At 37.0% G+C, this 27,441-nt stretch overlaps 1 protein-coding gene across 1 annotated transcript in view; it reads left to right on the top strand.

Moving 5' to 3' along the window:
• The window catches only part of ASCC3 (activating signal cointegrator 1 complex subunit 3), a 257,401-nt gene that overhangs the window by 57,134 nt on the left and 172,826 nt on the right, over window positions 1-27,441 (top strand). The window contains exons 9-11 of the mRNA XM_081093991.1: window positions 10,819-11,019; window positions 11,480-11,620; window positions 26,866-27,030. Of these exons, the coding sequence (XP_080950117.1) occupies window positions 10,819-11,019; window positions 11,480-11,620; window positions 26,866-27,030 (507 nt within the window). The remainder of the gene's footprint in view (window positions 1-10,818; window positions 11,020-11,479; window positions 11,621-26,865; window positions 27,031-27,441) is intronic.

Here is a 27,441-nt window from a genome sequence, read left to right as displayed (position 1 = left end):
CATCAGATTATTTATTCACTTGATTCTTAGATTCACTTGTTGATAGATGCATATTTGTTGTTCATAATTTGTATCTTTACCTTTCTCTTCTTCCTCCTCTTCTTAAAGGATACCTTTCAGCATTTCATATAATACTGGTTTGGTGGTGATGAACTCCTTTAGCTTTTCCTTATCTGTGAAGCTCTTTATCTGACCTTCAATTCTGAATGATAGCTTTGCTGGATAAAGTAATCTTGGTTGTAGGTTCTTGGTATTCATCACTTTGAATATTTCTTGCCACTCCCTTCTGGCCTGCAAAGTTTCTGTTGAGAAATCAGCTGACAGTCGTATGGGTATTCCCTTGTAGGTAACTGAGTTTCTTTCTCTTGCTGTTTTTAAGATTCTCTCTTTATCTTTTGCTCTTGGCATTTTAATGATGATGTGTCTTGGTGTGGTCCTCTTTGGATTCCTTTTGTTTGGGGTTCTCCGTGCTTCTTGGACCTGTAAGTCCATTTCTTTCACCAGGTGAGGGAAGTTTTCTGTCATTATTTCTTCAAATAGGTTTTCAATATCTTGCTCTCTCTCATCTTCTGGCACCCCTATAATTCTGATGTTGGTACGCTTGAAGCTGTCCCAGAGGCTCCTTTATACTATCCTCGCATTTTTGGATTCTTTTTTCATTTTGCTTTTCCGGTTGGGTGTTTTTTGCTTCCTCACATTTCAAATCATTGACTTGATTCTTGCGCTCCTCTGGTCTGCTGTCGGGAGTCTGTATAATATTCGTTATTTCAGTCCGTGTATGCTTAATTTCTAGGTGGTTCCCCAATATAAGATCGAGGGTCTCATTAGTTTTCTTGTAGATCTCATTAAGTTTATCGGCGGCTTCTAAACAGTTCTTGAGAGACCTTAAAAGTGTGGTTCTGAACTCTATATCCTCCATGGACAATTTTGTCCTGTTCCTTTGTCTCCGCATTTTGTTATGCTTCCTTGGTGCACCCCCTAGTGGTCTTTGTTTGCAGTCTTATAGTTAAATCTTGATTGTTGTAGCTAATTCCAGGGAGGGTTTGACCTCCAGGACAAGTGGCTATGAGAATCAGCTGTGTCTGCAGTGAGAGAACTTCTGTCCTCTAGGGAGGTGCTAATCTAGCCTTTGCCTGAGGCTATCCGGCAAATGCCTCTGTGCAGGGCTTGGGCGGGGCAGGTCACACAGGATCAACAGGGTGGGCCAGAGAGAGCAGTTATGGCGGCTTTCAGTCCTGTCCCCAGGGGCTCTGCCTCTCTGAGTCCCAGCAATGGCTGCAAAGCTCGGAGAGAAAGCTGCACTCGCTCTGACCGAAGCCAGACAGTCCCGCTTCTCCCGTTTGAGTCTGGGTCCCTAAAGACTCGCCTGTATCTGGAGCTCAGAGTCTGCGACTCCCTCCCGATTGAAAACGCCAACCGTGCCCTCCGCTGCCAGCCCGCTCCGCGCACTCCGCACCTCAGAATTTGACTTCAGCACTGAGCCTCCTCTGAGTGTCCGTATGCGTTTCTCTTTCCTCCTAGTTGTAGGACTTCCACTCAGCCAGCGTTCCTGTGGTTCTGGGTGATGTCCCTTCCGTCTTTTAGTTTCACTTTGAAGTAGTTGTTCAAAGCAGCAAACTCCTGCGTTAACCTATGCCGCCATCTTGGTTCTCCCCTCTTTTTCTATTTAACTACTGTAATTCATGAAGCATGTATCATGAATTATTTAATCAGCCCAGATGAATATTCAACTTCTTTTTATTATAAATGCTAATATAGCAATATCTTTGTGCTTGACTATCTGGCTTTCTTATTTCAGTTAGTTTAATTTGGATACATTTTTTTTTAATATATTTTATTGATTTTTTACAGAGAGGAAGGGAGAGAGATAGAGAGTCAGAAACATCGATGAGAGAGAAACATCGATCAGCTGCCACCTGCACACCCCCTACTGGGGATGTGCCCGCAATCCAGGTACATGCCCTTGACCGGAATCGAACCTGGGACCTTTCAGTCTGCAGGCCGACGCTCTATCCACTGAGCCAAACCGGTTTCGGCTGGATACATTTTTTTAAATGAAATTTTTAGGTTAAATGATATGTAAGTTTATTAATGTTATTCATTTATATGTGACATATATAATATACTAGAGGATCGGTGCATGAAATTCATGCATGGGTACGGTCCGTAGGCCTGGCTGGTTATTGAAGCTTCAGTGTCTGGCATGGAAGGGCACGTCCCAGCTGAACTCTGGGCAGCACGTGGGCCCCCAACCCCCGCCTGACCCCCTCAGCCTCAGTCATTGGTCCCCTGCCCAGCTCCCTCAGTGCCTGGAAGCCAGGTGGTGGTGATCCTGCGCCCCTCCCCACCCACCACCGCTGGTCGCTGTCTGCGGGGCAGTTGGTGGGGCTATTGGGCCCTGCTCGTACTGCGTTGGCCTTGTGCCGCCTGCTCACCTACTTCACCATCCCGCCACGGTCCCGCTCTCGGGGCCCATCCGGGCAGCAGAGACTCCACTGCTGCCCACTGCCAGCGCTGTGTTGCTGACATGCACCATGTTCCGCTTTGACCCCTGGTGATCAGCGCACGTCATAGCGAGCGGTTGAACTCCAGGTTGAGGGGACAATTTGCATATTAGGTTTTTATTATATAAGATACAAAGATACAAAAATAGTCAATTTTTAAAAAGTCTTAAGTACTCAGATAAATAAAAATCATTTTTCTATTTTGGAGTTTTCCGATTCTTAGAATGGTCAGTATTTTTATTGACTTGGTATTTTCATATTTGATGAAATTAAGTTACTTGATTAAAAAGTTTGCATAAAGTATAAAGATTTAGAGTAATGAAATCAGTAAAGTTGACAAGTTTTTAACTTGGACTTTTAATTTGGACTTTGGTGTTGCATATCTGAGTTCCAGTCCTTGCCTTGCTTACTGTCCATTCATCTGTCCCTGAAGGAGCTCTTTAATCACTCCATGCCCCAGTTTCTTCATCTTTAAAATAAGAATAATAAGGGGTCAATTGGGGAAAAAGGAGACATATGTAAAACTTAAGATAATAAATAAATATTAAAAAATAAGCCTATATAATAAAGCGGTATATGCAAATTGACCATCACACTCTCGCACAAGATGACCACCCACATGTGGTCACAAGATGGCTGCCACAAGGTGGCCGGCAGGGAAGGGCAGTTGTGGGTGATCAGACCTGCAGGGGAGGGCAGTTAGAGGTGACCAGGCCAGCAGGGAAGCAGTTAGGCATTGATCAGGCTGGCAGGGGAGCAGTTAGGGAGTGATCAGGCTGGCAGGCAGAAGCGGTTAGATGCAATCAGGCAGGCAGGGAGGCGAGTAGTTGGGAGCCAGCAGTCCTGGATTGTGAGAGGGATGTCCGACTGCTGGTTTAGGCCCAGTCCCTGTGGGACATCCCTGAGGGATCCCAGATTGGAGAGGGTGCAGGCTGGGCTGAGGGACACCCCCCCCCCCCACACACACACAGTGCATGAATTTTGTGCACTGGGCCTCTAGTATTTAAAATAATTCGAAGGGCTGCTAGAAGAGTAATCCAATTTACCTTTTTGTCTTCGGATGGTAAAACTCTAGGAATAACTTATAATACTTTTGTAATGTTTGAGAGCTCATGTAGGCTTTTTCGTTTATTCAGATGCTTATTTAATTTTATTATTTCTTAAAAGAATCAGTTGTATTTCTTTGTGTATCTTTTTTCTTTTCCTTTTTTTCATAGATATCGTCACATTTCAAAAACTAGAAATTTTTATGTAGTAAAATTTTTCTTATTTATATCTGTTCCCCATCTGTTTTCCATTAATAATCATTGTATTTAGATCATATGTACTTTATGTATGAATGTCTACAAGCAAATATAAATACAGATTCTTATTCCCTGTTTCCTACCCCACCAACTTTAAAGAAAAAAACTAGGATGCTATAATATTGTCCTACATCTTGCTTTTTTTTCACATAAGGAGATTCTTTTCATCTTAGTAAATAGAAAACACTCCTATTCTGTTCTATGGCTGCATGCAATCTATTGTGTGGCTATGCCCTAATTTATTCAAGTGGTAGTGTATTGATGCCGTTTGGATTGTTTCTACTTTTTGCTACCACAAATAATTTTCTGATGAGTAATCTTTTGCATACATAGTTTTGCAGATGTGCAAGTATGTTTTGGGTTTATTCTAAAAAAGCGAAATTACTAAGCCCAAGTTTGTAAGCATTTGTGAAAGAAAGGTTTTTATTCTTAAAATGAAATAGGCCATATTTTGAAAGAATGCATTTGTATTCACTGGAGAGTGAGTATCTTAACAATGGGCTTCCAAATTTTTTATTACAGCTCACGTTAAAAAATTATTTTCCATTGTGATTCAGTATAACACAAACAAATAAAATTTTCATGAATCAGTATTTAACCTTATCATATGTGATACATTGTACTACTTTCTTTTTCTTTCACATTGTTTTCTTTAAAAATGCTGGCATAGTCCACTAAGTTGAACATGACCTTCTATGTGAATAGCACTGACCTAGAGTCCTATTATGTGTGGTAAAAGGGGATCCCTACTTGCACTGGAAAGTCCCAAGAATTCCCTATAATTCTTATACACCTAATACAAAGAAATAAGAATGATTTTAACTGATTTTTTCTAATGCTGTCTTAGTGTCAGGAGGATTTTAAAATTGTAAAAATTATATTTTAAAACAACACATTTTTGGGGTATTCCCAGAACAAATGTAACAGGAGCTGATGTAATTCAAGGTCACTGGTTTCACTGGAGACTGCTGTGAATGAGTGTAGAAAAAAGGTAATTTGGCTAGTATTTATAATATCTGATGGAAAACAATTGTCAAGCTTAAATAATGTGAGCAGAAAAACTTATACCAATCTCCTGTCCTGGAGATAGTCATTGTGTTTAACACAAAGTGTCTTATTTATTATTTTATTTATAAAAATTCTTCAGTGATATAGCTCAAAAATGGTATTATGATTTAATACCATTAGGACTCAGCTAAAGCAAATACAGAAAAAACATCACTGAATATTTGCTTTGTGCCAGGTACTACACTAGGTATTAGGGAGACAAAGATGAAAAACGTAAGTCCTAACTCTATGTAGTTTCATAGTCTGGCGCAGCGGTTCTCAACCTGTGGGTCGCGACCCCTTTGGCGGTGGAACGACCCTTTCACAGGGGTCGCCTAAGACCATCCTGCATATCAGATATTTACATTACGATTCATAACAGTAGCAACATTACAGTTATGAAGTAGCAACGAAAATAATTTTATGGTTGGGTCAGAACATGAGGAACTATATTTAAAGGGCCAGAAGGTTGAGAACCACTGTAGAGGAAAAAATAACTCCTTATATTTATCATTTAGCACTTTAGAGAATATAAATGATTTTATGTGATCAGGGGAAGTATTTGTCAATCTTTAAAAAAAAAAGCTGAGAAATGAAACTTCTGTTGGAACCATTGTTGTATGTGGTAGATGCTTAGACTTAACTGTTTTATTGTAGACTTTGAGGTTGGAATGCAGAAATAAGTAGTAGTGATTTAATCAATGTTGGAAAATAACTTTAATTCCATTTTTTAACAGAGTCAATAAATGGTTACTTGTTTTCTGGTTTCTTTGCTTCCTAAGGATAAATTCATAGAGAATAAGAGGTTAGATGAAAACTAATGTTCTTTTTCTTCCCCCAAACATTCCAATATTGAAAGTTTATAATGTAGTACTTCTGCATTCCATGACTCAGATTATGGCAGGGCTTTTCTGACCAAGTTAAGGACTTTGGATATTGCCCTAAGAGCCTTTCCTGCAATGTAGCCTGCTATGTTCTGACAGTGTAGTAATCAAGTTTAAAACATTATGTCAGTAATCTGGATGCTGACTAGAGCTGCACTGTTTAACACGGTAATCACTAGCCACATGTAGCTGTTGAACATTTGAAATATGTTTAGTCTGGGTTGAGAAGTGTTCTAAGTGTAAAAATATACTAATTTCTCAGACTTAATATGAATAAATAATGCAACAATATTTTATATACATTAATTTCACTTTTTAAAAATGTTTTATAATGTTTCTCTTCAAAATTTTAAATGTACTTATTTGGCATGCATTATATTTCTGTTGGACAGTGGTGATCCACACTAGGAATATTTAAAGTTTTTTAAACATTCTGATTTTTTTTATTAGTGGGACTACTTTATTTTTTTAGCATATAGTTCCAGTAATTAAGATTTTCGTACCAGTAAGGTGTCTGATGTTTGGTCTTCCATTGTTCTTAGTAGAGTGTTTATTTTTAGTTAAAGAGTGCTATGACTATGTAAACCTGGGAAAGTCATTGTACCTCTCTGAAATGCAATTTTTAAAAATCCTTGACCTCCCAAAGTGAGATGCAATTGCATGTTTGAAATATGTTCTTGGACATGTAATGGGCCTTTCAAATAGAATGTTTCTTTCCTCTCACAGTCTGTCCTTTTGGCTTTTCTTACATCATAAATAGAAATGCCACCCATCTACTCAAGGAAAAAAAGGTCATCTTTGATATATCTCACTTCTTTCCACTCTCTCATTTAGCTCATCATTAAATCGTTGGTTGTACCTCAGAAATATAGTGTGTATCCTCCTACCTCTCTATTTCCTCTAATTACCTAGTGAATACTCCAAGATGTTAAGGAAGGTATTCATGTAAATTGTTGTTTTTTTTAAAATCCCGTGGCTGTTAAGTGATTTATGGTTTGGAGCATGGTTTGTGAAGAATATTAGAGATATGAGATTCTAGTATATAGACCTTGGACTGAGTGTGCTGATCATATCCTCTGAGTTGTAATCATCTCTCAAACTTTGTACCTAAACCACATGAATCCAGAGGAAACAAACTATTAAAGTTATGCAGTGTATATCTTGGGTATCTATATTATTTTTTCTAAATATATGCTGAAATTATAATGTTTACTGTGAGAATATGTTAAACTTAAGCATCTGATACATATATTAGATTGGAAGGTATGGCATTGTTCTGGCTTCATCTTAGATACCTTGTTAATGCTTTTTAATTTACTGGATGCATAAGTACCTATATTTGATTATTATAAACAATTAACAAAGTATGTTTAGGGTACATTGTTGATCTTCCAGGTAAATAGCATCAGATTATTTTGAAAAATACAGTGTGCACTTAAGAGCAGCCTATGTAGCCAGTCTTTGATAAAGGATATTAGATACATATTTTCTATGGAATTACCTTATTTGTCATGCCTTATATTTCTGTTGGACAGTGGTGATCCACTCCTAATAGTAGTCACATGAATCCAAAATATATGTAGACAAGTGGATTTAGGAGGAAGCTTTAACATTTAAAATACTTTTGATCTGCTGATTATGGCATATTTTTAAAATGCTTAGTTAAGACCAATTAAAAGTGAAAATTGTATATGTTTAGAATGACTATCTGGGCCAAACATGAAACCTTTATGATAAATGAACCATGAGACACTCAGTTTTCTGAATAAAAGCAAATCCTAAAATGCTTAGAAAAATAGTTGCAATTTAACGTTATGCATTCATTAATGCATAAAATCAATACATATTTCTTTTATTAGCGGAATAACAAATGTTTGGAAGCAATGATTGTTAGCGCCATTTAATTAGACATTATGAATAAAGCAATGAATATTATTATTACATACTTCTAAATTGGAGTAAAATAGTTTTGATATAACCACACTCTCTTTTGTTTTAAGGTATTTGTAAATATAATTTGAATATTACTCAAATAGAAGAAATCCCTTATGCATAATGAACTTTAACTTAATTTCTCATGTGCTAGTAGCTAGCTCTCAGACACAATTAGAAATATACTAATCCTCTAGTGATAATTTTAAAATATTGTTCCAATTGCTGGTTTTGCACATTCCTTTTATTTTTTTACCAACAAGTTTAATGATGACAGTTATTTCATTAATTTTCATAAATTCAAGAGGAGAAACAAAAAGAAACTCTTTGAAAAATAGGGTAGACCATGAGCTGTTTGAAATAATTTATAAATTTTTGGAGGGTTTTTTATTTTGTTTTGTAACTTGCTGTTTCTTTAACAGAGTGTATATGTGCAAGTATTTTTTAAGTATTCTTTTGTCACAGTTTTTTGGAAATGAATGTAGACACTAATTGACTAGAAAAATAAATCATTGTATAATATGTCATTTTAAACAGTAAATCTGTTGGTGGTTTGTATTTGGAAATAAGACAAACAGTTCAGGTCCCATCTCTTCCACAGTTAGCAGTGTGGACTTGGGTGGACAGTTATTTAACTGCTCGAGGCCTCGGTTTCGTTTGCTAATTTCTTTATATTGTCTTTCAGGAAAAACTTCAGAGGTTTCTAGAGGATTCTCTATGTAGTCTGGACTTCATAGTTTGGTTATGGCCAACTTTCCCATCTCTATCACACAACTACTAACATTTAACTACTTCTATGTGTTTTTCTAATATTTTTTTCTTCTACCCAAAATGGCATTCTTCTTAGCGACTTTTCCCTTGGATAACCTCAGCACATAGTTTATCTTTACCATAGAAAATTAAAATGATGTAATATAAATTCTAACACACTTTAAAAAAAAATCACAACTAATACATTGTATGGCTCATTTAGACACTCTAACTTTTGTTAAGAAAATGAATGCTTAAATGGGCATATCCTTTGTATAATAATAGTTATGAGTCTACTTTAATACAGTATTGTAGATTAACATGGTTCAATACCATTACTGTTTTTAAAAAGTAAAGCACTTGTGGATGGGTGGTATTTGCAGTTTCTATCAACATTTGAATGATTTTATCACCCAGTATAGCTATATTCCATGAGACCAGAATGGACCTGGCCGGTGTCGCTCAGTGGCTGAGCATTGACCCTGGATCCAGGAGGTCATGGTTGGATTTCCAGGCAGGGCACATGTGTGGGTTTCAGGCTCAATCCCCAGTGGGGGACTAATCAATGATTCTCTCTCATCACTCATGTTTCTATCGCTCACTCCCTCTCCTTTCTTCTCTGAAATCAATAAAAATACATAAAAAAAAAAACACTAATGAAATAATTCTTATGTGTCTCAAAAGAAAAAGAGCAGGAATGGAAGTTCCTATGCACAAAAATTTCCATGCAGTTTATCTCAATAGAAAACCATAGAGACTGTTTAAATGTTTATTAAGAGAATATCCAAAATACTTATAATTCTATAAAATACATAATACAGCCAATAGCTCTAATCCAGTTTTAATCAAGAGTTTGAGCATCAGCCTTGGGCTGAAGGGTGGAGGGTTCTAATCCACTTAAGGGCACGTACCTGGATAGTGGCCTTGATACCTTGCCACTGTTGGTGTTGTGCTGGAGGCAACCAATCAACGTGTCTTTCTTATTTGCTGTTTCTCTCTCTCTCTCTCCCTCCCTTCTACTCTCTCTGAACAAAACAAAAAGAAAAAAAAAATACAGTGTTGTAAACTTCCATATAAAATAGGTTTGTTTGTCAGGCTATTCTTCTAAGGTTTTAGTCTACTTCTTGCTTGAACTGTTATCTTTAAGCATATAAGAAGTAAGTTTTTTATTTATGGTTGAATATAGTTTTGTTTTGAACTGCTATATACATATTTTGGTTAGTTCTAGTTTATTTTTTTTTAGAGGATGATAAGTATGCAGTGCATATCTTTTTAAGACTTTCCCCTTCATTCATTCAATTTATTTATTAGTCAATAAAAATTTATTTACAGGCTTATTATGTTCCCAGCAATTGGTTAGGTACTAGGGAAATATAAAGAGTAATAAAACTGAATCCTTAGTTTCAATCCAGTGGGCCATATATACATATAAACAAATCATTTCTATATTTGTGGTTAAGGGTCATAATAACAACATAAAAACAGGGTTGTATGAATGTCTAGCTGCTGAGAGAAATGGAAGTTTCTTAAATCATTTTAAATATGGCAAAGTATAAATAAATAAATGTAATAATTGCTTAAGGACTTAGAGACGGCCAGAGATTACAGTTGAACTTGAATTTGAGTGATAATGATGCCTCAGTGTTAGGAAAGACATTATAGATAGTGCAAAATCACAAAGGATGTCAGAGCATTGTACATAGAATAGCAGTGGTGAAGGATAACAAGGGTTTACATTTTGAAGGGTCCTGTTTAGGGCACATGCTGTCTTAATTTTTTTCTCTATTAAAACAACATAACAATAGTACCTATACCGTAGAATTGTTCTCATGATGAAATAAGGACTATATAAAGTGCTTACAATTGTGCTGTAGTGTAAGCTATGAATAAATGTAATCTGTAGCTGTTATTCCTTATGATTATAGCTGCCTTTTCAAAGTTTTTTAAAACCATAAGATATTGAAATAGAAATTTTCATTGATTTATATCACCAGAAAGTTTCTGGTTTGCACATTCATTACTCATCTTCAATATAAATAAACTAGAATATCATATATATTCAAAAGATACCTATGTTTAGTTTTATTTCCTCACCTTATTAACTTATCATTGTTTTATACTTAGAATTGTGTACAAAGATACAAGTATAGATCCATTATCATACTGTTTTCAAATTTAGTGAGTTGCAATTCCCAAATGCATTATTAGAATTGTATAATAGTTGTGAATTGCTCTCAATTGAACATACTTTCATTTAAATATAGGACACATTGAGAGACTGAAAAAATCAGTCATTTGTGTGTTATTGTTTTTAATCAAGGGAAGTAAATGTTTGTATTTACTGTTTAGTATGGGTCTGTCACATTATTATTTATAATGGGTCATGTCTTTTTTTAGATTGGTCAGCTGGCTTTTAAAGGAATGAGGAGACTCAATAGAATTCAGTCAATTGTCTTTGAGACTGCCTACAACACCAATGAGAACATGCTGATTTGTGCCCCCACTGGAGCTGGAAAGACCAACATTGCAATGCTTACAGTTTTGCATGAAATTCGACAACATTTTCAACAAGGTGTTATCAAAAAGAATGAATTTAAGGTAGGAAATCAACAAGCCAGATAACAGCTTTTTAAATTGTAAAATTAAAAATTATTTGGTTGTTGTACATGTTATATAAAATCCGTAAGTCTTTTAGGATTATTGTACATGAAATCACATACAGAATGCTGCTTGAATTACTTTATTGCTATTAAGGCAATCTCTGCTTGTGTTATGAAAATCCCATTAATCCTGTGAAAAATCTATGAAAATACATTTAACTTTGAAGCAGAAAGAATTTTCCAAGTGATAAGGCTATATAAACAAATTCTATTGTCCTTTAAATAGTTGTATACTTATCCAACAAAGGTAAGTACTTTTCATATATTACTATTAAGGGTTTTCACTAGAAGTGGCTAGAATCATATTTTGCAATAAATTATGACTTGTATTGACCACTGTAAAACAAATGACATTGTAGTTGTTGCTCATTCGTCAAGCTAGTGTTTCTTTGGTACAGATTGTGTATGTTGCTCCAATGAAGGCCTTGGCAGCTGAAATGACAAATTACTTCAGCAAACGTCTACAGCCACTGGGCCTCGTTGTGAAAGAATTGACTGGTGATATGCAGTTGTCAAAAAGTGAAATTTTACGAACTCAGGTATGTTGCATACTTACATTTTTAAAATATCTTTTTTTTTTTTCAGGTAATTGTGAAAATTGCTAAGTAGCTATATCTGAAGTAACTATAAACATAATAAACACATAATTTAATGAATTTTATTTATAACCACGTCTTCTACAAAAGAGGTTTATGGTGGGGCTTCGTTTTATGGTATCCTTTCTAACTTCTGCGATTTTTGGTATATCCTGAGTTAGATTCCTGGTATAGATTTTAAGTCCGTTGACAATAAATGTTCTTTTGAAACACAAGGGAGTAAGGATAAGACAGACTTCAATTGTAAGAGCAGAATAATATGTAGATATTTTAATGATTCCCCTAGTCCAGTGATTGGCAAACCACGGCTTGCGAGCCACATGCGGCTCTTTGGCCCCTTGATTGTGGCTCTTCCACAAAATACCACGTGCGGGTGTGCACATACAGTGCGATTGAAACTTCGTGGCCCATGCGCAGAAGTCGGTTTTTGGCCTGGGCGAGCCTATTTTGAAGAAGTGGCATTAGAAGAAGTGGGGGGTGTCTGTCGGGCGACGGGAGACGTTGTGGAGTGAAAGAAGATGTAGTGTCGAGGATTGAGAAAGGTATGTTGAAATGGTTTGGACATATAGAGAGGATGAATGACAGGAGATAGATGAAACAAGTATACAAAATGAGTGTGGGTGGGAGAGTTGAAAGGGGTCGACCTCAGCGAACATACCTCAATCAGATTGAGGACATTTTTAGCAAAGGCCAGCTTAGGAGTACCCTAATTAAATTAATAACAATGTACCTACCTATATAGTTTAAGTATAAAAAATTTGGCTCTCAAAAGAAATTTCAATCGTTGTACTGTTGATACTTGGCTCTGTTGACTAATGAGTTTGCCGATCACAGCCCTAGTCTCCTAAAACATTCCATTTGGATTATTTAATTAAAGGAAAAGTTTTTAGTCATTCTTTATTTCATCACATAGGAAGTTACTTAGTCATGCTCTGGATAAAATGCTCCAATAGGTGACATGCATGACAGCAAAAACATTTAAGATTCACAGTTCCTGCCCTCAAGGATCTTATGATTGAGTAGGCAAAAACTATCCTATATAATAAAAGGGTAATATGCAAATCGACTGAACAGCGGAACGACCGGTCACTATGATGTGCACTGACCACCAGGGGGCAGGTGCTCAAAGCAGAAGCTGCCCCCTGGTAGACAGTGTGCTCCCACAGAGGGAGCGCTGCTCAGCCACAAGCCAGGCTGATGGCTGGCGAGTGCAACGGCAGTGGCAAGAGCCTCTCCCGCCTCCACAGCAGCAATAAGGATGTTTGATAGAGGGTGTGGGGTGCGGGCCTAAGCTGTCAGTTGAACATCTCCTGAGGGCTTCCAGACTGCTAAAGGGTGCAGGCCAGGCTGAGGGACCTCTCCCTCTTCCCCAAGTGCACACATGTCGTGCACCGGGCCTCTAGTGTTAGATATACAACTAGATTATCATTAATGGATGCAACATGTAAGTAGGTTATGTTTATAGTACTTTTAATAAATAAAATGCCAAGTGACCAAAATTAATGGGATAATTCAGGGGAGTTTGATAGAAAATAGAGGATAATAGCTTTTGGAACATTGAATGAACATTGATTTAAAATGTGATTGGAAGGTGTATTAAGTGTTTCCTTGGACCGCCATAACAAATTACTATACACTGAAAGACTTAAATGAACACAAACCTAACTCTCACAGTTCTGGGGTCAGAAGTCCAAAGTCAAGGTGTCAGCAGGGCTAGTTTCTTCTGGAGGCTCTGACAGAGTACTTTTTTCCACATCTCTCTCTTAGTTTCTGGTGGCTGCTGGCAATTCTTGGCATTTCTTGGTCTGTAAACACATCCCTCCAATCTCTGCCTCTGTCTTCACATGGCCTTCTTCCCTGGGTGTCCTTTCTCCTACTCTTCTAAGAACACTATTCATTGGATTTAGGCCTTTTCCAAATCCAATATGAATACATCTCAAGATGTTTTACCTTGGTTATATCTGCAATGAGCCTTTTTTCCAAATAAAGTTACATTCAATTTCTGGGTGAATATCTTTTTGGGTGTTACCATTCAACCCACTACAACAGATAACAGGTACGCTGAACCACAGGACAAAAAAAAAAACAAGTTCCAGTTAAATGTATTTTGGGGTTAATAAAGATGAGTGCATTATAATTGATATTGGTGTCAATTTTACCAGTTGCCTTTCATAGATAAATTTTTAAAAGTTGATCCAAACCCATGCATTTTACCCCATAACATTTTTGTAGAATCTTATTATTCCAAATTAATTTTTCTAAAAACTAATAATTATATCGATACATTAAATGCATAATGCTTTTATCATCATTAGTTTAGTATCACCTGCCTGGAGCTATTTTAATAATTTCTTAAAGTGCCTTTTAATTAAAAGGACGTTCTCTAGTCTTTGATATATGATCACATTTGTATTATTCTCTGTGAAATTTGAGAGATTAGATATCATTTAGCTTTTTCCCTGAAGCATTCTAAATTTGATTTCATTAAACTATATGTTTACAAAGAGTAACTTTCTTGCCGGAAGCGGGTCCATCCTTGCTGCTTGACACAGTCGCTGCAGGAAAGAAACATCTGCACAGCATATGTTTCAAGGGACCTGGCGTATATAGCATACTGTTCTTAATATGTTTGCTCCCCTTAGCGCTGTGTGTTTTAACCAAGGTCACCTCTCCGAGAAAGGTTGTTTCCCCAGGTAGGAATTTTTCCCTGAAGTCAGGGAGGGGATGCCTCTCCTAGAAAGGTTGTTTCCCCAGGTAGGAATTTTTCCCTGAAGTCAGGGAGGGGATGAAACTCCTTAACTAAGTGCCAGGCGGGTAGTTAATCACTTTAACTACAAACAATCATGCTTAAGCTACATAATCTTTACTCCCTGGAATGGAGATAAGAAACGCCCTAACCTTTGTAATAGAAATTGACAGGATTAAAATCAACTGGGATAAATACGGATGTAACAAGACAATAAACAGCAGAACCTCTCTGGAGATCCAGACCAGAACTTGGCTGGAGATCCTGGCTGGAGATCCTGGCTAGGCTGCTGATCAACTGAACACTGTCTCCGTGTCCTTCCTTCTTCGCCGACTCCGTCTACGCCTTTGGGAACCCCTGGACCTGCTGGGGTTGGACCCCGGCACTTTCTCTAACAAATTTTGATTCTTTTTATATAACTTGTGCACTTAACACAATGACCGAAATCATGTTTGAAATTTTAAGTTTATAAAATAAAGAGAAGGTAGTTTTACACATTTGTATAACACAGTTCAATATTATGTCCAGTTTCCTTATTTATGGACACATTTGGTTTTGAAAGCTTGTTCATATTTTCATAAAGTGGCATTATGTGTGCTGGGTTCCGAGGCTGCTCCAAGGTAGCTCTGAACTTGTAATTGCAGAGATCAAATCTCAGAAACTACACATCAGAACGTTGACTGTTAGATCATTTTTTTAGTGGGTGATTTTACTTTTATAATGTCTTGGTAAAGGCATATGCATTAAATCAAAATCCAATATTTTTCAAATTATCTCTAGTAACAGTTAAATTTCCTGAAATTGGAACCATTCTAGAGCATGAGACCATGCTTATGATGTGTCTTACTTAAAGAAGTGAATTTTGTATCCTGGTGACTACAATGAAGTTTAGGGAAGAAATTAAGTCAAATTATTCCTCTTTTATTGCTTGGAGATTAAAAAATAGCATTAAGAAATTTATTGTAAATATTAAGTTTAGCTTTGGCAATCTTATCTCACTGTTATGTGAAATCCAGGGCCTTTCCTCTGTATATATCTGCTTTAGTCTTTTTGCACACTGTTAACAGACTTGATTTTGTCAATCCCTTTGCTGGAGAGCAGAGGCTCTCAAAATGTGGCATGGGTTCACTCAGAGATTGCTAAGACTCTTTCAGGGGTCCACAAGATTAAAACCGATATTCATATTAATATTATGATGTTATTTTCTTTCACTCGCATAATGACAAGTATTTAGTCTTATGCAGTCCAGGGGCTGCATAATGTATGATTGCGTTATTGACAGCTAATGGAATCAGTACTTTAATTCTTGAGTTGTAAAAATTCCTGAGTTTGAATTTCTAACATAAGAAATATTCATAGATATAACCCACAGAAACAAAAGCTCTTTGGGGGGGTCTCAGTAATTTTTAAGAGTGCAAAGGAGTCCCAAATCAAAATATTTTGAGAATCATTATTGCACGGGAAAGCGCCTTGTACATGACATTGGATTCTCCACAATCTACATCCAGCCTGGATTCCCACCTTACATCCAATCTGCTTTCCAATATAACTTATTATTAGACCATTTTTGCTTTTTTTACGATAACAATACTCAAATAACATTTTTTCTAATTTAGTAAGTTTCCTCAGACATTTTCTTTTTTTTCTGATGCCTTCCTTTATTTAATGACATTTGTTCAAAATCTACCCACTCTTCAAAACTCTGTATGAATACTGTGAGTACTTTTTTTTTTTGCCTGTGTCTTACAACAGCAACATTCATTTATATTTATAAAATAAGTAGAGGCCCGGTGCACAAAAATTTGTGCACTTGGGGCGGGGGGGGGGGGGGGGGGAGGGTCCCTCAGCCAGGCCTATGCCCTCTTGCAGTCTGGGACCCCTCAGAGGATGTCCACCTGTTGGCTTAGGCCTGCTCCCTGGGCGATCGGGCCCAAGCTGGCAGTCAGACATCCCTCTGGCAGCCCGGCAGCCCTAGAGGGATGTCCACTTGCCAGCGGGGAGCAGGCCTAAGCTGCAGTCAGATATCCTCAGCGCTGCTGAGGAGGCGGGAGAGGCTCCCACCACCACCGCTGTACTGGCAGCCTTCAGCCTGGCTTGTGACTGAGCAGAGCTCCCCCTGTGGGAGCGCACTGACCACCAGGGGGCAGCTCCTGCATTGAGCATCTGCCCCCTGGTGGTCAGTGTGTGTCATAGTGACCAGTCATTCCCAGTCTTTCTGCTGTTAGGGTTAGTTTGCATATTACCCTTTTATTATATAGGATAGAGGCCTGGTGCATGGGTGGGGGCCGGCTGGTTTGCCCTGAAGGGTGTCCCGGATCAGGGTGGGAGTCCCCACAGGGGTGCCTGGCCGGCCTGGGTGAGGGGCTGATGGCTGTTTGCAGGCTGGTCAAGGCCCCCCCCCCACAATGGGGACCCTCACCCCTTGGAGGTTTGGCCAGCCTGGGTGAGGCGCTGATGGCTGTTTTCAGGCTGGCCACATCCCCTTTAGGATGGGGGGTCCCCAATTGGGTGCCTGGCCAGTCTGGGTGAGGGGCTGAGGGCCATTTTCAGGCTGGCCAAGGCCCCCCCGGTGACGGAACCTCCCAGGCTCTCCTTTTTTTCTTTTTTATTCTGGGTTTTATTTACCTTCTATAATTGAAACTTTGTAGCCTTGAGAGGAGCTCATAGCTGGCCAGGGAGGGCGGAAGGGAAGCTTGGCTTCCTCCATTGCCAGGGGCAACCCACTCGCGCTCGCTCCAGCTTGGTGGCCACGGCTGCCTGAAAGCAGGTATCTGGGGTTTATTTACCTTTTATAATTGAAACTTTGTTGCTTTGAGTGGATCTCAGAGCCGGGCTGCGGCAGGCGGGAAGCTTGGCTTCCTCCATTATTGGGGCAACCAAGCCTCCTGCTTGCTTCAGCTCCGTGGCTGCCCGCCGCAATCTTGGTTGGGTTAATTTGCATATAGTTGCTCTGATTGGCTGGTGGGCGTGGCTTAAGGCATAGTAAAGGTATGGACAATTTACATGTTTGTCTTTTATTAGTGTAGATACCTTGTCCACAAAGTCTATGCTTTTGCATCCTGTGCGGTCTTAGATCTGGACCACTCTCTCTCAAATCAAATCTTGATTGCTCTTATACTGTATCCCACTGTGTATGATACTAACGAAAGAATATTTATGGAAAGGCAGGTAGCATTTGAATTCAAATTTGATCCAGGCACTGTGCTATGTGTATATGCATCCTCAGTCAGTACTACTAGAACCTTATTGAGTAGTGTCTCCATTTTATAGATCCAAGAAGTCGAACTCATTGATTTACAAATTAAATTTTCAAAAGGTTTATGAGCATCCCTTTTCCCCCATTTGCTCATCTATGTACTTTTCTAGACCTGCTCTGTATCCTTTGTAAATATTTGTTAACTCTGCAAAGGCAGGAGCAACATGCTTGGCCTCAATAAGAGTTTATAAATTGAACTTTCTCGATTGTGATGCTCTTTATTCTCCTCGGTTGTAGCCCTACTGCCAGTAATGCTAATTTTTTGTAGACCTGAAACAGATCTTTCTATGTATTCACACCCTATCTTTCTACATATTCACACCCCATCTTTCTACATATTTGCACAGATGAGTAGACTGCTGCATCACTACCTTTGATTGGGTTACAGAGAGAGCACAGCAGGAGGACTGCCGAGCAGTGGGAGTACAGATATACTTGAGTTTTATTTTTGAAATATTAACTCCCTGCTTTCCCTACTATGTTCCACATTTGTAATTTTAAATAGCTTTTCATGAATCCCATTTTATATTTTTCGGTAAATAAATATCCCAATAATTAACACAATTAAATATCATCTTAAATTTTTTCTGTCATTTTTCAAAAATGTTTTCAGTGATGTTAATTTATCTTTTTTTTAAAAAAATATGGTAAGGCAAATTCTCTGTCATGCTGTTCTGATCATATTATTCCCTTGCTCATAAACTTTCACTTATTCTTTATTGCTTATTGGATTAAGTCCAACTACCAAGCTTGTTAAGGATCTTGTTTAATTAAGTATAATATGGCATATGATCTTTTTTGTGGTTCACTAGGGACTGTCAGGTCTAGTAAGAGTTATGATTTTATTGAAGTTTGAATGTAAAATTTTCTTTTACAAAATAGAATTATATAATTCTATGATATATTGTCAGGAGAATAACTCTTTGAGGCTCAACTGAAAAGCAACTTTGAACAACTTAGTAATTTTCTCATCAGTGAAAACACCCACCTACTTTTCCAATTATTTTTTATTATTCTACATCTGCCATTAATTTCAGACTTCTTCCAGGTGTACTCTTTATGAAGAATTATTATTTTAAAATTTTCATTGTGTTTTTTAGTGGTTCCATTGAGCAATTGTGCTTTTCCTTATCCCTTCTCTTTCCTCAACTCAGATGATCCCTTCTGCATTCTATTGGACAGTGACAGTGAGTGTTTAGGGCAAGCATTATGGCATATAGAGGACAGAGGGCGAGGCAGTTTCCGTGCTTTTCCTTTCATTAGGTGGCATATACTTCCAGCATACAAGGGTCTGTCAGTTTCTAAAGCAGCTAATTATTGCTAAGCCACTCTGCTTTTATAGATTTAGTCTTACAGTCTCTGGTCTTCAGTTTAAGAAAATGTTTATAAACATTAGGCTTTCTTTGTTCTGAACCTATTTTGATATAGTTCTCAACTATACTGTATACTTGAGAATTTCTGTTGACATTATTACAGATGTCCCCTATCCCCGCTTCATTTTGCCCCCCTCCGCCTCCCACCTCCCCCTTCACCTCATGTTGTCTATGTCCATGGGCTATGCATATATGCGTTTGTGTTGTCTAATCTCTTCCAGTCCCCGCCCCCCCCTTTCCTCTCCTCTGAGATCTCAAGTGATCTATGGCCATATTAGAAACTAGTTTAACTTTAGCCCATATATCTTTATATTACATATCTAGGCATTGAAATTGCCACATCCTATGTTGATTATAGTTTGCTCTGGAAAATACAGCATAGTTTTATAGCTTACTTACAATTATCACCACCCCCTCCCTTAAATCTCCTTTTCTTACTCAATGTTCTATTTGGTATTAACAGCTAAAAAGAAAGTAACATAAATTTAAGCTGCCTTATAAAACATGGAATAAGAAAAACTAAAAGGAAGCAAAAATGATGCACAATGTAGATTTTATCAGCACAAAAGGATTTGTTTCATCTTACGGAACCTGTAAAGATCTGAACTTCTGCAATACATTAGGACAGTCAGGATATTGAGGATAAAATCATTTTCTAATTCATTAAAATACTATGTATTTGTTTCATAAATAAGTGAAGAATACTAATCTTTTGAAATCATTATTCTCTAAGCTACTTAAGTACAGATACATTTTTTAAACAGATTGAAAAACCCAGTCTTAATGATGAAATATACTCTGTTGTACTGATTTAGTTTAGAAATTAGTGTGGTATTCTATTTGTTATAATGTTGCTTTTTTTTTCTATGCCCCTGATTCTATTATAATCACCAGTTCATTCTGTTCATCAGATTATTCACTTGATTTTCAGATTCACTTGTTGATAGATGTGTATTTGTTGTTCATAATTTGTATCTTTACCTTTTTCTTCTTCTTCCTCTTCTTAAAGGATACCTTTCAGCATTTCATATAATACTGGTTTGGTGGTGATGAACTCCTTTAGCTTTTTCTTATCTGTGAAGCTCTTTATCTGACCTTCAATTCTGAATGATAGCTTTGCTGGATAAAGTAATCTTGGTTGTAGGTTCTTGGCATTCATCACTTTGAATATTTCTTGCCACTCCCTTCTGGCCTGCAAAGTTTCTGTTGAGAAATCAGCTGACATTTGTATAGGTACTCCCTTGAAGGTAACTTACTTTCTTTCTCTTGCTGCTTTTAAGATTCTCTTTGTCTTTTGCTCTTGGCATTTTAATTATGATGTATCTTGGTGTGGTCCTCTTTGGATTCCTTTTGTTTGGGGTTCTCTGCACTTCCTGGACTTGTAAGTCTATTTCTTTCACCAGGTAGGGGAAGTTTTCTGTCATTATTTCTTCAAATAGGTTTTCAATATCTTGGTCTCTCTCATCTTCTGGCACCCCTATAATTCTGATGTTGGTACGCTTGAAGCTGTTCCAGAGGCTCCTTACACTATCTTCGTATTTTTGGATCCTTTTTTCATTTTGCTTTTCCAATTGGGTGTTTTTTGCTTCTTGGTATTTCAAATCGTTGACTTGATTCTTGCGATCCTCTAGTCTGCTGTTGGGAGTCTGTATAATATTCTTATTTCAGTCAGTGTATGCTTAATTTCTAGTTGGTCCTTTATCATGACCTCGAGGGTCTCATTAGATTTCTTATAGGTCTCATTTAAGTTTATCGGCAGTTTCTAGAAAATTCTTAAAAAACCTTAAAAGTGTGGTTTTGAACTCTATATCCAGTAGTTTGCTTTCCTCCATTTCTGTCATTTGTGTCCTTTTTATTTGTCTCCGCATTTTTTATGCTTCCCTGTGTTGATAAAGTGGTTTTCTGTGCTAAGTGTCCTCTAGGGCCCAGTGGTTCAGCCTCCCCAATTACCTGAGGAGGACATTCTTGGTGCACCCCCTTGTGGTCTTTGTGCACAGTCTTGTTGTAGTTAAGCCTTGATTGTTGTAGGTATCACTGGGAGCTATTGACCTCCAGGCCAATTAGCTGTGAGAATCAGCTATGTCTGCAGTGGAAGAACTTCTGTCCTGGAGACACCCCTCCAGGGCAAGACTTGCTTCAATGGGGCTTTGGTGCTCTATAATGTTGCTTCTTATTTCCCTAGTTGTCCTCTTTGTTTGGTTTGGGATTTGTTTTTAATAGTACTTATTTTAGAAGCATAAATAAAAAACAACAATAATATTCTTTTATATTTTGAAGGTGATTCTTGACTGTTGAAGCTAACTTTTTCAAGTGACTGCACAAACATAATTAGTGTGTTTTTAGGGGCAATAATGATTTTTCAGTCCTTTGTAACTCTATAAACATTGAGTATTTTTTTTCTTGTTTTGAGTGTTTTTTTCTACTTGCATTTTCAATTTCATATAATTAAGCAATCAGTAACCAAAATAAAATTTTAAGCTTTCTTTTGTTAAGAGAGATACCCAAACAAAGGGGCTAGAACCTAAAATGTGAAAGTTTTTATCACTAAGAACAATGATTAGTTTATGATTAGTTTTTATAATCTTCACCTTGTGTTTATACATAATGGAATTAGAAGACTACCACTTTTAAAATCCTTGATGAAAGGTAAAAATTATTTGCCAGGATAAACATTTTCTGCATTGAAGGCTTACCATTAAGAAGTAATGAGAGTTCTGGTTTGAAGAATATCTCATTACTTTTATTAGTAAGAAAACTATAAATTATTTTTGAAGAATCATGGAAATCTTAGTGTTAGTTATTAATTATTTTTACTTTTTCAAGACTTAAAAGCTATAAAATATTAAAATGCTTTGACTAAAAATTATACTTCTGTATATGAACTGCTGCTTTTAACTGTTCTTAATATATTTGGGTTGGAGAGGGTAGTAAGAGAATGATAATTTTTGATGCATAACAATCTGTCCAGTGAAGGCAAATTATCTACAATAATAAAAACTTAATATGCTAATTAGACCAGACGTCCTTCTGGATGAAGCCGGGGCTGCAGGGCAGCCCAGGTCCTAGGTGCCTGCCAGCGGCTGGAGGGAAGCCTGGCTCCTGGGTGCCTGTGGGCGGCCTTAGGGAAGCCAGCCCAGGGCTGGCAGCTGGGGGAAGGAAGGCCTACTCTTGTACGAATTTCATGCATCGGGCCTCTAGTGTATTATATGAGATCCTTTTCTTATTTTATAAGTTAAAAGCACTCAGTAATCTAATGATCTTTGCTTTCACTGAAAACGAAAACCAAAACTTAGAATAATAATTTAGGCTATTTCATGAGTATTCCTTTGGGAAAAATAGGATGCTTCATAGAATTAGAGAAGCACAGAGGGGATTGTGGTTTTGATTTGCATTTCCCTGGTGATTAGTGATTTTGAACACATTTTCATGTACGGGCTAGGATTCCCAGGAGCCTGCTTGTAACCTGGCACCATGGATTCTGCCTGGGAACATGGGAGCCACCTTACTTGGGCTGCTAGAGCCATTAGGTACATGCTGGTAGAACCAGGAACCGGGGTTTTTGGGAGCCTCCCAGGGAGGCACCGCAGACCGTAAGGGAAAGTAGGCCTGGTGCTGGGGCAGGCTGTCTGAAGTGAATTGGGTACTCATTTACTTTCCTTCTCCAATAAGGCGGATATCTCTCTGCTGGGCTGCCTGGGCTTGGATGGGGGAAGGGAGGAAGGGTTGATGGTGGTAATGTGAATTTATCTTTTCTACTCAATGTGTCTTTTCTTATTTCTGTGCTTCATCCACATACTGTAATCCATCACCTGGAATCCTAAGCTCTTGTGAAGTTATTTTCATGCACGAATAGTTGTTCAAATTGATGTTTCAGAGGGGCAGTGACTGAGCACTAGAAACTCCTCTGCTGCCATCTTGCTAAGATTGCTCCCAGTTTTTCAATTGGGTGTCAAGAAAGCTTAGAGCCAGTTTTTATACCTAATCACAGATACTGCTTTGGCTAATCCTTTGGCCATATTTACTTTTCTCCTTCTGTATTAATTTTTGTGTCTCATTTTTAGTGTTATGTCAGTTTCTGTTAAGCCACTTAAAAGCCAGCAACATATAAGTGTGTTTGATCCCTTTTCCAGTGCTATAAATTTGTTAGGGAGTAGGCAGTTGGAGAGAATGGAGGAAAAAAATGCAGAAAAAGATGTAATTTCACTTGGCTCTGTGTAGTTTATACCTAGAGTTATAGGCTGAGTCAGTGGCATTTGCTTGCATAGGGTCAGCTGTCCCCTCTGCCCCCTCGTAGGTCGTAGGTGACCATTACATTTCATAACATTGTGGAAGAGTTTGGACCACACTTTACTTCTTTGCTGGTTTTTTTCTTTCTTTCTTTCTTAAAATATAAGCTTGCAAACTTCTTGGCTTTTTCTTTGTATTCCTAACCATAGATATGGAGTGAGTGACTTAGTCATAAGCTTCTATTGAGAAATTCTTCTTTGAATAACCACAGGTTGTGATTAAATAGTATGCACGTCCTGCCTTTGTTCTTTTTCTAAGTAAAATGGAAAGGTTCCACATAATATAAGCAGGTAAGCAGTAAGGACAACTAGTTACCTTATTTGCACTCATTTTCATCAGCCTATATCAGGGGTCCTCAAACTTTTTAAACAGGGGGCCAGTTCACTGTCCCTCAGACCGTTGGAGGGCCGGACTATAGTTAAAAAAAAAAACTATGAACAAATTCCTATGCACACTGCACATATCTTATTTTGAAGTAAAAAAACAAAACGGGAACAAATACAATTTTTGTATTTGCATGTGGCCCGCGGGCCGTAGTTTGAAGACCCCTGGCCTATATCCTGCCATAATTTGTTAAAATTTAGAATCCTCCATTTATCTTCTTCCCAATAGTAGACCCCTAGCAAACTTTTGCTTAATTGTTCTTGAATTAATAAAATCTCCTAATATTGAATGTGTGGAATTATTTGAAGAGATGAAAAAAATTGGTATTTTTTGGAATCATTTTCGGGAAGTGCTACAGAATACACTTTTAGCCCATCACATTTGAGGTTTTAGTACTTTTGTATTACAATATGACATCTTAAATGTTGTATTTTAGTAAGAAGTCGATCCTAAACTGAGCTTTGCATGTGTGGTAGGAAAGAGAAGTACCTATGAAATGTTCAAGGTCATATGAGAGAGGATTTTCCCCCACTTTCACAGGGTACTTTTACCAGTCCAATGAAGAAGACTACTTTACACAAGACAAGGAAACCTGCTCTCTAATGTTCTCTATCTCAATGGTACAGAACAGGACAAATTTCTATCACCAGTTATTCACAGGTCAAGAACTTGTCTTTCTGAGTGAACAGAAGAGGAATCACTGTTAAGTGATCTCACACCCTTGCTCTACAAGACTTAGCGGGTTGAGATCCTGGGGTATTATGGACAAGCAACCAGAATGATAAGAGCAGGGTCTTTATAGCTTATATACATGTTAGTATGAACAATTTTAGTATTTTTCTCTATTATGTGTAATTAGTTAAGTTCTAGGGTAAAACTAAAGGATTGTATCCTTTACAAGCTTATACGATGACACTAGACTTCAGTATGTATATTCTTACAAACTTAGATTTTATGTAAGGGAAAACATTATAAAAATTTGCTGCTTCTTTTTGGAGCTAATGATAAAGAGGACACTGTAGAATATGAAATTTTATAGTTTTTAACAATTAATTTTTAGGTGAATAGATACAGTGTCTAGAGCTTTGAGATTTGGCTTAGGATAAGAAATTCCAAATTATCACTATTTAAAATGAAATATTTCTCATAAAATTATCACTCTAATTTCCAATGTATTAGCACAGTGCTAGCAACTATTGTTAATAGTAAAGTTGCATGTTTCCATTTTATTGGAAAGTGTTTTGAATCAAAAGAACTATAAGGAATTCTTCTCTAGCTGTAAACACATGTGGTCTAGAAAGTATTTTCTTGGATGTTCAATTTTGAATTATATATTATAGTAACTTATTCTCCCCTACACTCAGCACTCCATGCTTTCTTCCTTCAAGAGTTTTAGAATGTTTTATTGAATTATACAGTTTCTTTATTTAATATTACTTTTAAAATTTTTAACTAAGAATAGTATAGAATGTTTTTAAACATGGAAATACCAAGATTACATTCTTTATGCTTTAGCCTGACCAAATGATATCTTTTCAACAAAGAATATGCAGTAAGAATACCTTTACATTTGAAGATTTCCTAATTTATATATTTTCATTTTATAATTGAAGGCTGTCATCCTTGACATAAATACAACTAGATTCTTCAGAGGACTTTGTGTTTTACATGTGAATTGATGGGTGAGGAAGTAACATTAAAGAAAATATAGAAAAGGGAGTAGTTGGAACTAACTGATTTGTTGTGGTGTCCTAAGGGGCAGGTATAATCTGCTAGCTGTCAGATTCTATTACGGTGGCTGTTGCCATCCATCAGAGCTGACATGTGTATAACAGAGTTTAGTATAACTGTAATTATACATAGGTTCATGGACTCTAAACCATGTGACATTTTAGATTTAATCTTTAAATTAAAACATTTATGTAATTTATAAGCTTGTTGGTTGAGTAGGTATGTGATTATGTGTTTTAAAAAGAAGATAGACTTCCTAAATTTTGTAAACTGTTGCCTGGTCTACATTTATAGCATCTGAATGTGATTTGTAACAACTCCAGGCTGACTGCTTTCACCACAGATGTGTTAACAAGCATTCATGAGTACTACTCTTCAGCTTAGTTAATAGATTATAACATTTTCAACTGAATGAGCCATATTTCATCAATTGTAAGACACATTTTAAAAATTTATTTGCTAGTGCTTTTTTTTTAACTTCTTAGTCATACACAAAATAATGTAACAGTGTCTATAATCTGATGTCCTGGCTAAGAATAGCTTTGGTTTCCATTTGCTACCTCATGTGTTCTTTGAATTATCCACTTACAGGATTATTTCCTAATATAATGTTATTATAGTAGAAGATATTATTAAGCTTGTCTTCTTTTTCTCTGCCACAGTATGCTTTTTAGAGGACGCAAACAATTCACCAGGTGAAAAGCAAATAGATATATAATCAAAGCTTCCTGTCAGATAGATGGTCTACTTCTGTGAAGTTCTCATAAGTACCCTGGGCCTAACTCTTGTTCTGTATGCCCTGGATCACCAGTGGCTTACTGTCTGGGTTCCTGTTATCTGCCAGTTATGTTGTAGTATGAATATTACTTTTTGGTATAAAGTACTGCATATATAGTTGATATTAAAGGGCACTTTTTAAAAGCTGGGTATCGATAGTAAAGTTTCCTCTATAAATTTGGATAGATATAAACGGGTGACCATTCCTAGAGTGGATTCTTGGTTTCTTTTTCATTTCCATTTAATGCTTTGTTCACTCCTTTGACCCTTTTCAAATAAAGGCCATTATGAGAATATGCAGGTTTAAAAGGTAGTGTCACTTGCACTGTTGCATTGTAAGATACTTCTTAAAAATACTTGATTCTTATACATGTCACCCTACAATTGAATGACTGATTACTTCGTTAATTTTTAAATAACTGTTTAATATCACAACTAGAAAAAGGTCTTGTTGAAGTGAGCATTGCCTACAGTGAATTAGATATCATTCTGGGATATTTTTAACACTTTTTATTTTATCTGTACTGATACATAGGTGGCCAATCATGTTTCTTTTGGGGTGACACAATTAAAATTTAAATATCTATATGACTTTTTCACCTTTTTAATTTGACTATCTTTTCTTGTCTTATAGATGCTTGTGACCACACCAGAAAAATGGGATGTAGTGACAAGAAAGAGTGTTGGGGATGTAGCTCTTTCCCAAATTGTAAAGCTCCTCATTCTTGATGAAGTTCATTTGCTGCATGAAGATAGAGGACCAGTCTTAGAAAGCATCGTGGCACGTACTTTACGACAGGTAAGAGCAAGTCACTGAAAAGCTGATTATGGGGGTATGAATAACTTTTAAAATTTAAATGTAGCATGCAAAGAAATATTCATATGTGTTGCTCATATTAGTGATAATGTTAATTTTACTGTGGAGAAAACTGTAGCTATTTCATTTTCATGTTAAAAATACCCTACCTTCTTTTTAAGTCTTATTTTATTGAAGTCTCTTTAAAATAAATACTGGAAAGCTTCTGTTCTAAACCTGAATTGCAAAGCTAAATCTAATATTGACTAAGCAGTATTAAACCATGGAAGACCAAAGGAGAATATTAGCAATTTCATCTAATTCTCTCCTCTCCATGCCCAGTCTCTTCCCCTATATTTTACATATGAGATATCAAAAGATGTATGCAGGGTATCATTTACAAAAAAGAGAACT

This window comes from Myotis nattereri (genome assembly GCF_964212035.1).
Source record: "Myotis nattereri genome assembly, chromosome: 6".
In the NCBI taxonomy this organism is placed as follows: domain Eukaryota; kingdom Metazoa; phylum Chordata; class Mammalia; order Chiroptera; family Vespertilionidae; genus Myotis; species Myotis nattereri.
This window is presented reverse-complemented; position numbering and strand designations above follow the sequence as displayed.